At 37.3% G+C, this 12,899-nt stretch overlaps 1 protein-coding gene across 3 annotated transcripts in view; it reads right to left on the bottom strand.

Moving 5' to 3' along the window:
* Nucleotides 1-82: 82 nt before the first annotated feature.
* The window catches only part of LOC133862481 (MADS-box protein SOC1), a 30,140-nt gene continuing 17,323 nt past the window's right edge, over nt 83-12,899 (bottom strand). For all 3 annotated transcript variants that reach the window (XM_062298316.1, XM_062298315.1, XM_062298314.1), the window contains 6 exons: nt 3,214-3,295; nt 1,983-2,044; nt 1,788-1,887; nt 1,668-1,709; nt 1,466-1,507; nt 83-470 (listed from right to left, as the gene is read on the bottom strand). In XM_062298316.1, coding sequence (XP_062154300.1) covers nt 327-470; nt 1,466-1,507; nt 1,668-1,709; nt 1,788-1,887; nt 1,983-2,044; nt 3,214-3,295 — 472 coding nt within the window. In that variant the 3' untranslated portion in view covers nt 83-326. The remainder of the gene's footprint in view (nt 471-1,465; nt 1,508-1,667; nt 1,710-1,787; nt 1,888-1,982; nt 2,045-3,213; nt 3,296-12,899) is intronic.

Here is a 12,899-nt window from a genome sequence, read left to right as displayed (position 1 = left end):
CATGCACCCATTTGATTCAACCGAGAGAAATCCTCCTACATATCAACCCAAATGCTATCTAAGTCAAGGAAACAAAGAAACCTACAAAAAAGAACGTTGGACAATTGTAATAAAATGAAATATACACCATAATACAATATGTTGATAGTAAAGTTGATCACAATAAGAGCTGTTACTTTCGGCAAACGAAATATCAAGCTCTTACAGTAACCAGTACAATTGCAATATTTCAGTTGTTTCAACAATTTTAATACAGATTATTGGAAACAGTCTGACTATAATAATATATTATTTTTGGGAAGACATGGCATAAATTGAGGACACCGTCAATTTCGTGAGGGAGGGCGCTTTGCTCTCGTTTCTGGCAGTCCAATGAACAATTCAGTCTCCACATCTGAACTTGGACTACTTTCTTCGTAAAGTATAAACTCTCTCTGCTCATTCAATCCTTGTTGCTGCTGGAGACCACACTGCAAAGAGAAGTTAATTCAAGGTGTTATAAAGAGAAAAACCATGCTCCAAGTTTCCCAAGTGAGCAATGCATAGGGTCCTTCAGTTCGAAAGGCCTACCTGTATAACTGGCAAACATTGCATCTGGTTCTTGTCTATAGAAAGAAGTTATAGAGCAGATGGCTAAGATTTATTTTTTACTTTTCCATACTGGATTGTTCAAAAGAGTCGATCTTAAAAATTGTATGAGCATTTTCTTCTATCTAAAATGGCTAACTAATTAAACTAACTTTTTCTACTTAAGCTAAACCAGTTTTCAAAACTAGCATTCACCAGCTTATCTAAATCTCTTCTTTATTTATTAAAATAAATTTTTAATTTTTTTCTTTTTTATTTGGACGAAAATCAAACGATTTCCACCATCACCAAAGAAATTACAATGGAATGGTCATTCGGCTAATGCAAAATCCATCCCACTGAAAACCATTGCAACCCAATTCACACGAAAATAAGACGTGTTCCTGCAAATCGACCTGCCATCATCTGACATTCAAATCGCAAATCCACCTACAATCATCGACCTGCAAATCGCCATGAAACCCGTGGCCTTCAGCCGGTGGTGCCTCCTCGTGAACCTCCACCGGCACGTGGTCCTCCACCGGATCTCTTTCAAGAACGCCGGAAGTGAGAAATAAGAAGAGGAAGAAAAAAATGTTAAAGAGAGAGAGAGAGAGAGACGAGTAAGTGTACAGTGTCACGCCACATGAACGGATTTTGCATTTGCTTTTAGATAAGCTGATGGAATTACTTTTTGAGCTTTTCATTAGCTATTTTAGCTAAAAATGTAAAACGGCTAAGCCATTGGGGATGCTCTAAGATCTCAGCTTGTATATTATTTGTCTTCCTTACCTCATGGAGCATATGCGGCAGAGTCTCCAAAAAGCGTGAGAAGTTCAATTTAAGAACAACAACAATAATGATAATAGTACTCGTAGTAAAAATTAGTAAAGTATACCTTCTCACAGAGCCTTGTGTTTTCAGCTTCTAGGGCTTTCTCCTGAATTTTAATTAGAAAATAAGGCATATAAGAAATTAAATAATGAAGCATTGTGTTGAGAAAAATCTTGTGGTGCTCAATTTGAGAACTGAGAACTTGAGGAAAGAACCAAGAACAAAATCATATTTAGGCCAACATATGAATCAATCAAACAGTTTACCTTTTCTTTCAATTGCTCAATTTGTTCCTTGAAAACCTGAGTCTGAAAGTATAGACCAAGATTAAGCATTTATTTCATAAAATTTATGAAAACTCAATTTTGATGGCTTTTAAAATTAACCTTTCTTGCTCTAATTTTGCTGACGCTCCCCTCTAACTGTTGTTCAATCTCCTGTAGTTCTTCGATGGAGCATGATCCCAAACCTTCTCCCAAGAGTCTCCTGAGGGCAATCAAAATTTAAGGTTCATAAAACTTCAATGAATTCATACAATATGTCAACGGTACAAAAAAATTTAAACTAGGCCAGCTAGGAACCGTTTTGAAACTTCAAGAAGCTCAATCTTCTTCATCATGTTTGCCGCTTCATGCTTCAAATGCTGCCATTGCAAATAAAGTCGAGTTCAACAAAAGCAGTGTGACAAGCACCTAGAGATAGTGAGCACAAAAAGGAAAGAAAATCTGGAATCTTCTTGGTGAAAAATACAGGTTAATGTATTGTATCAATCCTATAAAACTTGCAAATTTTTTAAACAAACAAAAACAAAAAGCATGGTAATAAACATGTTCACAGGCAATGTCAACTATCTCATATTCTCTCAAAGGACAGTTCTATATAATAGTAGATCATAATCATAGACGTCACAGGAGAAGAAATTGTAGCTCATGGCATATCAAAGGTCAGGCCGGCTCAATTGATTTTGAGGCCTAAGGGGACAAATTTAGGTGGGGCCTTTTTTATATTTAAATATTTAATTTTTTCGAATGACTTGCAAAATTCATCTTTGTTAGGAGACATTTAATTTCAATAGACGTCATATTTTGTGTTGAACTACATATAGTTCTTTTTATGTAGAATTTAATTTACTTCATTCTAAAAATTATTTTAATGGACAACTTAGTCTTAGTTTTAAGTTCATAAAATTATAAGTTTAGTAACTGTTTTAAGGGTACAATTAATGTAACATTCTATTTTTCTTTCTTTTCCTTCTTAATATACTGGAATTCAATTATTTGTATTTATTTTTTACAGTAATTGAAGCTTTAATTAATGAACACTGATTAACTTTTTGTCATAATATTATTTTTTACCATAATTTGGGCCTTAATTAAAGAGCATTGACTAACTTTTTTTTGTCATAATTGGGACTTTAATTTATTTATTTTTTTTTAAAAAAGAAATTTAATTATACCATCACTATTTAGGGCCTTAGGCAATTGCCTAATTTGCCTAGCCTATTAGCCGGCCTTGTCAAAGGTGACGCATGTTCGCTTGTTGCTTTTATGGTGCAACATTTCTGAGCTTGAAGGCATTTGGGGCTGCCAATATCATCTTAAAAGCAAGATAAACAGATATAAGGAAGACATGGCCAGCTAAAATGATTTTGTTGAGAGAGAAAACGACTAGTTACATGCATATCTCAACCAACGAAAGTAAGAAGATATCAGCTCAAATGGTTTTTTTTCAGTTCAAATATTTCTCTTTCAAGATGCTGCATGTTCTGAATGTTCATTTCCTTCCCAAACAATTTAAGAAAAATGGTACGACCTGCATGTTTTGCTCAACCGATTGTTTGTTGGTCTGAGTGTCCTTTGTATGCCTTCGGTAGCGATCTATGGTCTCCGGCATGCTGAAGAATAAACCCATAACTGTAATCAGTGCCTATTCTACTTTTTGCTGATACAAATTAGGATCAGCAGTCAAAAATTGTTTGGCCTCCAAAATTAATGACTATGTAATAAAAACTGGCTTCGACTATAACAAAACAGACTCCAATCACCTGAGATGCATGCCAATTCATACGGACAACATAATCAGTCTATTTGAAAAAAGATGCTGCATTATCAACAAAATTAATCGAACAATATATATTGATTCAATGACTGATTTTTATTACCACATCATCAAGTTGTATGACAGTTGCACAATAGTCTACTAAATAGCATTACTCTCAACTTTAATGACAACAATTATAATTGTCAAACTGGTCGAATCGGATGGGATGAATACATGAACCTATTTTCATGGCAGCGAATTCACAAGCTGGTAAATACGCAACCTTTGAGCCCATTTTATGTTAACTATAATCACAATATCATTGCCGATAATGCAGCAGATATGGCTGATGAGACATCAGCTATTGAAGAGGCCGGGCAAATAATTCGTTTGAAATAGATAAGGCAGCAGCTATTGAAGATGATGTCCAACAATCACACACATGTATAATTCAAGTGTCAACCAATAAAGATAGACTCCAGGCAGCAGATACAATCATAAAAGGGAGTCCTTAACAAATTGAAGTTTATGGTTTCTCATGTATTTACAGTGGCTTTATCTGTACAGCAGATTCTCTCATTCTCTCCTGTATATTTCAAACTCAAATATCTTTGTTATCTTACCATGTAATCGTATATAAGTATACAATCAATACAACAGTCTGGGGTATCACGACCAGAATTCCAAACTTGTTTTCTTACTTTTTAGACATTTGGATACCAAAGAAAAAGCTATTTGGCGTCGTCAGGTGGGTTTGTGTGATTGAGAGCAGAAGACTTTCGGTGTTACGTAAGAGCACATACAGTGTCGTTTGTGTCTGAGAATTTACTGAAAAGCAGGTCAGTAGCTTTTAATGTTGATGGTGTCATCAATAGCCAGATGGTGCCATTAGTGGGCAAAGAAAAGGTCAAGATTGTTAAGAAACGAAACAGTAGAAAGAAAGCAAGAACACAAGGAACAAACACACACAAGAACAAGGACCACCAAATTCATGCGGTTCATCCAAACTAAAGTCACGTCCACAGAGTTACATCAATGCTTTTACTATGACGATGAAAGAAAACAGATTATATATGGGCTAGTTTGGCAACCCATTGTCATTCCCCCCTTATTTTTTTTCACTTCTTTCAAAAATATCAAATCAAAAACATTCTAACTTTTTTACACTTTTATATCACATCAATCATTTTTTATTATTATTCAAATAAAAAAATTCAATACAAAACAAAACTTTTTCATTTTTCTATAAAACATTCCCAAATTTTATATCACATCAATCACTTTTTACTACACAACACACAAATATGAAATATTCTACGACCCAATTACTTACCAAACAAGCCCATAGACTTTTTTGTAGTTTACAACAATGTGTATGTAAATAAATATAGATCATATATGGGCTGCCTTATTCAACAATCAGTAGAGCTAGGGCTACAGACCCCAAGGCCCCACATAACCCATCAATCTCCTACTTGGAGACTGATCTCACCACAATACCAAACTCCACAAATCTCCAAAACATAACCAGCAATGCAACAAATCTCTCTATTCTGAAGCTCAAAGACGAATTGAAGCTGAACAAAGCCTCAGCTACTCGGTTGTAATACCCTTGATTAACATGTCAGCTGGATTTTGGCTTCCACATATCTTCTCAAGTGATAACACTCCCTTATCTACTTAGGACCTTTTTAACATACTCCTGATCTTGTGAGAACTTCAGAATATATACCAGCCACTGTCTATCTCTAATAATTTTCACCCCAAGAATCTGTTTCGCAACACCCATATCCTTTATTGCAAACCATCTTGACAACTGCTTCTTTAAATTATTGATCTCCTAAATGCTTGACGTTGCAATCAACATATCGTCCACATACAAGGGTAGAATAATGTAACTGTTATCAAACTTCTCAGTATAAAAGTAAGATTTGCCTGGCATCTTGTGAAACCACTATTACACATGAAATCATCAAACTTCTTGAACCATTGTCTTGGGGCTTGTTTCAAACGATACAAGCTCTTTTTTAGGTTACATACCAATCCTTCCTTGCCCGGTACTTCAAATCCATGTGTTTGCTTCATGTAAATATCTTCCTCCAAATCACCACAAAGGAAAGCAATTTTTACAATTAACTGCTCAAGATGCAAATCCTCTATAGCCATAATTCCAAAGACCAATCTTATTGTAGTTAACTTCACAACTAGAGAGCAAATCTCATTGTAGTTAAAGGTATCGGAAAATCATTATAATTCATGCACCTTCCTTTCGTTGAAAACCCTTCAGAACCAATCTAGCTTTGTACAGCTTATTGTCATCTTGTTCTTCTTTGATCCTGTAAACCCACTTGTTATGTAAAACGTTTTTACCTTGTAGTAACTCAGTCAGCTCCCATGTTTGATTCGACATAAGTGCTTCATTATAACATTCAGGGCCCCCACTATTAGATAGTAATAAATAATACAAGGAAGGAGAATACCACTGTGTAGCTACTAATTCTGGAGATGGAGGATCGTCTAAGCTCAATACTAGGTGTGCCAGGCTCCACTGGGGGAAACCGCACTTTCTGGATTGTTCTAAACTTTATTTTGTACATCACTCCCAAGAATATCTTCTAATTAAATATACTTGTTGATGCAGTTTTTGGGTATGGTGACGCGTCACTTTGTGATTTGTCTTGTTCTTCCTTACTCTGTAAAATAAAATAACTGGGCCGGGGGATGCCGACAATCCCACTCCAATGTCTAAATCAGTAAGCGATTTCAGAGAGTATTCAATATAATTTCAGAGAATAAACATATATCCTTCTTTGATACCTGGGGTTTTTCTGTATTTATAGATGTACTGATGCGGTTAGATGGCTCTGAGGATCACGGTTTTTTGGGATCCACAGTTGAGGGTGAGACTATCTCGGGATTACGGATCTTTTGGGATCCCTAACCTCCTTTGCATGCCTCTCGGCTTGGCTCCACAAGGGGATGCTGAGAATCCGGGACTTGAATCCCAAATTTAACGGAGTCCATGGTCTCCATGATACTCGGACATAGCATGATAATCGGATGGCCTTTCTCGAATCGGTTATCCTAATGGGCCTTCTCGGTCGGTCGAATAGACTAGTCCCAAAATTCTGATATGGGCTTACTTGTGCTCATTTGATGTTTGGGAGTGATAATCTCCCTAACAATACTCATGATTTTCAACATCTTATGTAGAATTCTCCTCATACATATCACCTTTTCATTGAATATGACATTTTTGCTTCGAATGATTTTTCATTTTCATCATCCTGAAATTGATCACCAAACTCACCATTGCCATACCTAATAAAAGTGCATTTCTTTGACTTTGGATCAAGTTTACTTCCAGCATCAAAGTCTATATGCACATATGACACACAACCAAACACTCTCAAATGTGAAAAGACTTGCCTACTTTCCACTCCAAGTCTCCTCTGGTATTCGTCCATCCAAAGGAACAAATTGTACACAGTTAATTAGGTATGCAACATGTTAACTGCATCAGCCCAAAACATCTTGGACAATCTAGCATGTATCCTCATGCTTCGGGCACCCTCATTAAGAGTTATGTTCATCCGTTCTGCAACACTATTATGTTGCGGCGGCACTGGAATAGTCTTTTCCATTTTGATTCTATTAACACAGAATTCTTTGAACCTATTATCCACATACTCCCCTCCATTGTCAAACCTCAAATACTTTACTTTCAACCATGTCTCATTCTTGACCTTAGCCTTCCACTTTTTAAAAGTATCAAAGACATCATATTTATTTTCCAATAAATAAACTCATATCTTCCTGGTCGAGTCACTAATGAAGGTAGCATAGTCCGATGAACCTCCAAGAGATGAAACTGGACTAAGCCCCCACACATATGTATGAACCAGCTCTAATTTTTCTGCCTTGGGCATTATGTCGGCCTTGGAAAAATTGACATCTTCTGTTTCTTGGAGATACAATCCTCACCCAAGCCAAGATCAATTGATTTCACACCTGATAGTTTACCCTTAGACAGAAGTACCTTCATCCCCTTTACGCTTATATGCCCAAGCCCACAATCATATAGACTTGAATCTCCACCTTCATCAACAGCTGCTACAGCTTTCTTGGTGCTTTTCGTCATACAGAGAGTGCATGTCTTGCTTCCACGAGATAGAACCATAGCTCCTTTTGTGATTTTCTAGAAACCACCCACAAAAGTCATTGCATGCCCTTCCTTATCAAGTTTCTCTTCAGTCCAAGAACATGTCTGACACTCCGGATCTTCCATGTAGCTCTATTCGGCAATCGAACTCGAACATCGCCCTTGCCCATTGGGTTCAAGGGTTCTTTCTCACTAGATAAACCTTCCCAAAATCACCGTTAACATAGTTCTCCACGATTTTCTGATGTGGGTAAAATGAAAAAATGTCCCATAGTCTAGAATCCACGATTCTATAGGACAAACCACTTAAAATTAGAGCATCTTGAATCTCATCTGTCGTCATGACATTTACTGATTCTTGCTCACCCTTTTCATTCTTCTTCTTTAGCACTGATCAACAATCCTCCTTCCAATGCCCATTCTTACCATAGTTCCAGCAAGCTCCAGATTTTGACTTGCTTCTCTTTGAAGAATTTTTTTGATAAGTAATAAGTCAATCTCATTAAAAGCATGAGGCACCCCTTAGTACACTGGGAATATACAGAAGGAAACGCCTAACTAGATAAACGAGTAAGGAAGTCAAGAAAGCTAATAGATAATGGGAACGCATAAGCCGTAGTCCAAAGATACAGAGTGTGAAAGGAGGATAAAAGTTCCTTAGGGATCTTCTCCACGTCCTCAAAGGTTCAGTTGTTTCTTTCCCTCCATAAGCACCAAAAGAGGCAAGTGGGCGCCATTTTCTCCACCGTAGCACTCCTCAACTGGCCCGAAGACCACCAACAAGCAAGTAGATCGATAATCCGTTGTGGCATAACCCAAGACAACCCAAAGCGACTGAAAAGAAAGTGTACCACAAGGCAGAAACCACATCGCAGTGGAGAAGGAGATGGTCCATGGACTCCTTCGTCTTCTTGCATATGCAGCATCTGTTTATCACAATGACACTTCAATTTGAGTTTCTGTCATATGTTCTCCCGCTAGCCTCGGTATTGAGATCTAATCCAGTTCCTAATGTTTCCCCTAATTCCCTCCTGTGAATTTCGTCACTCGAAATTAGGTCTGAACATCATCATACTTCAGTTTCAAATTCCATGATGAACTACTCACCGACGATTTCTACAGAGTTCAACTGGGTTGTGATTGTGTTAAACTCGTTCATATGATCAGCTACCAAAGCACCTTATGCCATCCTCAAATTGAATCTATGCATCAAACAAACATTATTCAAGGCAAAAGGTTTTACTCATACATGTTTAAGAGGGATGCATGAGATATGGCGTGGTCTTCTCCTTTGCAATATTGAAGGCAACATTGTGAGCAATAGTCAATCGAATAACCCTTAACGCTTGTATGTCAAGGAGTGTCCATTCATTATCTTTCGTCCCTTCTAGTTTTTTTCCTATGAGAGGCAAGTACAGATTTTTCTAAAAAAGATAATACTCAATCTACATCTTCTAGAAACTAAATTTGTACCATTGAACTTCTCAATCTTGACCTTTCCATCCTTTGCAGCCATCACTCCCACTCAAATCCAAATGAGGCTCTGATACCAATTTGTTCGGAAATGAGACAAGAAATTAAGAAAACAATAACACAGAACAAACACTCATACAAGAACAAGGAACATCATATTTATGTGGTTCACCCAAACTAGGGCTACGTCCACAAAGTAGTCGTAGTATTTCACTATGTGTGTATGTGCGCACACGCGCACCAGCTTCCCTATTCAACAATCACTAGGGCTAGGGCTAAAGACCCCAAGGTCGAAAGTTGAAATCACCCTCTATAAAATTGCTACAAACTTGCTTGAGCAACTATCATGCGAAGTTGTTGTTTGCTTCTCTCTAAAGCAACCGTTGAGCGAGACTCTAGCAAAGTTTCTACCTATTGTTTGCTTGAGCAATTGTTGAGCAAAGGTGAAAATGAAGTTTTTGTCTTAGCCTGCAAACCTCTCACAGACACCACATAGAGATCAAACTCCACACAACCCATCAAAGATCCAGACACAGATACAAGCGAGAAGTGGCACATGAAGTATGTGTAGTTAAGCTCATGGGACTTTGATACAATATTATATAAATTAAGAAACGAACAAAAAGAAAAAAGAAAAAACAACTTGAAATATAATACTATTTGTACTGTAATATTTAGGGTGGGATTAATATGGTTAGGTATTTATATTAGTCTATTCGGTGCTCAAAATAAGTTCCTTTGAAATTTGTGGTTGGGTAGATTTGTATTCAGGATTTGGGTTGAAAAAGGTTCAAGAAAATCAAGTACATGAAGCTCCATTCTCAGGCTTGTTCGCTGATGTCCGGGACGATGACATGACAAAAAGCCTCGTCTGTTGGTTCGTCTGCTGATGTCCAGACGGTGCCCAAATAGAATGTTTCCTCTGCTGGCCCGTTCAACCATGCAACAAAAGGTTTTGTCTGCTACGATGTTCGCACATGTTCGGACGAATTTGAGAAACAAAAGTTCTCGTCCATTGAGATATTCGATGGTGTCCGAACAGCTTGCTATTTTATGGATTGAAACCATAAGGATGTTTGGACATCTCATTAAAATATCTGAACAACGCCATATAAAACCTAAACCGATTGTAGGTTTTATGGTTGATTTTCACAACTCTATGGATGAAGGCACATTTTTCTATAAGCTAAGTAGAGCTAAGCAAGGCTGATATTGAGTGGTTTCATACACGGAGAGCTTAGAATATTCATTGTGTGCCAAGAGATACCTTTGGCATGAGCTGATTAGTATCAATCTCTTGGAGTGATCAAACAAGAAGTTGTTTACATCAACAACAACATGAAGTCTATCGGTGGGTCGGTAAGGAGATCAAGAATAAAAATTGTCCAGTAAGAAGCTGGAGTTGCTACAGTAGGAGGCAAGTGGGGTGTCTGTCTACGTACGAAAGTCTAAGTCGTTACAAGGGTCATAAGTGTACTTTGCATGCACCACAAATTCTGTGCTTAGTGTCGATTTCCTGTGCTTGGTAGCCTTGGAGTGGTTTTACCTTTAATGTGTTATTCAAAGGTTTCCACTTCATTAACAAAAATATGGTGTGTTGATGTGTGATTGGTTTATTGCTTTTATAGTGGTTTGATATTTTTTTTTTTACTGTTGCATAATTTTGAGTTGGGGTATAAATTCTGCGTTTTCAATTGGTATCAAAGCAAGGTTCACCCTATTGAGATTAATTTCCTGAGTAAGATCCTTGACCCCTGCTGTGACATATGGATGAGTTAGACATGTGCAACACACATTGAGAGTGAGAACCCATGTGTCTCTCACTGCTTCTATCGATAGCCTCCAAGAGTGAAGCGATGATCATTTTATCAAATTATCTAAGGATGAGTCGGAGGAGGAAGATGACTGCCAAGTGGCTTATAAAAATCTCTATAAGTATTACATTAGATAACTCTCACGCACTTGATGATAATGTCAAAGTTGAAGATAAGAAAAATAGACACAAAGTCAACAGAAGATCACTCATGATAAAACACTAGCTTCTATCTTGTATTGTTATGATAATGATTAAGTAATACTTATCCTGTAATTCTGATATACATCAATTGCTATTCTAAATACAAACACACTGCCATACGATTCACTAGGCATGTCGGTGGGCTGGGAGTTCACAATTTCATCCAGTTCAATCAAGCACTCTTCGGTAAGTGGTTGTGGAGATATGATAGGGAGAGAGAAGCTTTATGGCGTTTGGTGATTGACGCCAAATTTGAGAGTTTAAAGGGTAGGTGGTGCTCAAAAGAGGTATCGGGTTCTTTTGGAGTGGGTGTATGGAAACATATAAGGAGGGGGTGGGAGAAATTTCGCAACTTTGTTCGTTTTGAAGTGGGGAATGGATCAAATATTAGTTTTTGGCAAGATTGGTGGTGTGGGAATAGATCCTTGAAGCAATGCTTTCCAGATCTTTTTAGTATAGTAAGGAACAAAGATGCAATGGTGGCGGATAATTTGGTGGTTCATAATGGTGTAATTCAGTGGAATGTTCTCTTCACGCGACAAATTCAGGATTGGGAGATGGATATGGTCTTTTCTTTCTTCGATCGACTATACTCCACTTCGGCTCGACATGGAGAGGGTGACAGGTTAGTGTGGAATCCCTCTAAAAAAGGTGTATTTGAGGTGAGATCCTTCTACGAAGAGCTTATTAGGAAATATGGCCCATGTGTTCCATATTTTCCTTGGAAGAATATTTGGCGTGTTAAGGCTCCAACAAGGGTGGCTTTCTTCGTATGGTCAGCTGCTTTGGGCAAAATATTGACGCATGATAACTTGCATAAGAGGAATGTTATAGTAATTGAGTGGTGTTGTTTATGTAAGAAGAGTGGGGAGTCTATTGATCACTTGTTGCTTCACTGCGAGGTCACCCGGGATCTTTGGAGCTACGTTCTTATTTTATTTGGGGTTGAGTGGGTTATGCCACGAACGGTGTTGGAGTTGTTGAATAGTTAAGGGGCGGCGATTGGGTGTGGTCATGCTAAAGAGGCTTGGCGGTTAGCTCCTCTGTGCTTGCTGTGGTGTATTTGGAGGGAGCAGAATGCTCGACTGTTTGATGATATAGAGACATCTATGGTGGAGCTACGAAAGCGATTGCTCAATACATTATATTTTTGGATAGCGCCCCATCACAGTTTGAGTGTTTTTACTTATGTAGACTTTTTAAATTTATTCTTTGTTCGTCCCTTTTAGGGGTTCTCTTGTATACTTCCCGTGTATAAGGGTTGCGCCCCTTTGCGCTTTTTAATAAATTGCAATTACTTATAAAAAAAAAAAAACAATCAATCATAAAAATCCTATAGTGAGCGACTTATTAAATTGCAAAAATTGAAGAAAAAAAAAATTCTAAGAAACTCAATGAGATTGAACTTGAAAAGGAAAACATGCTTGCCAAATTAAATTATGCTTGTGCTGCTTGTGATAAATTGAAATCTGAAAATACTGTGCTTGTTGAAAAGAACAAATCACTTGAGAATAAATTGAAAGATTCGAACGATCATTTAAAGAAATTCTCTAGTGATAAACTCAAAAATATGTTGAATGTTCAAAAGCATAATTCTGACAAGTGTGGTTTGGGTTTTGATAAATTTGGTGTGTCTACTTCACTTGCTTCTAATTCTGAAAGAATTACTTTATTTGTAAAGCCCGTAAATTTTGAAAATTCAAGGCTAATGTAGCCTATTTGGACAAGGGAAAAATGTTTGTTTGAATGATTATGTAAAGCCCAAGTCCAAGTCCAAGTCTTTTTCGAGCAAACAAACTTCAACCA

The sequence above is a fragment of the Alnus glutinosa genome, chromosome 3, assembly GCF_958979055.1.
Source record: "Alnus glutinosa chromosome 3, dhAlnGlut1.1, whole genome shotgun sequence".
Taxonomy (NCBI): domain Eukaryota; kingdom Viridiplantae; phylum Streptophyta; class Magnoliopsida; order Fagales; family Betulaceae; genus Alnus; species Alnus glutinosa.
Note: the sequence above shows the minus strand (reverse complement) of the source record. Positions and strands in the feature narration are given on the sequence as shown.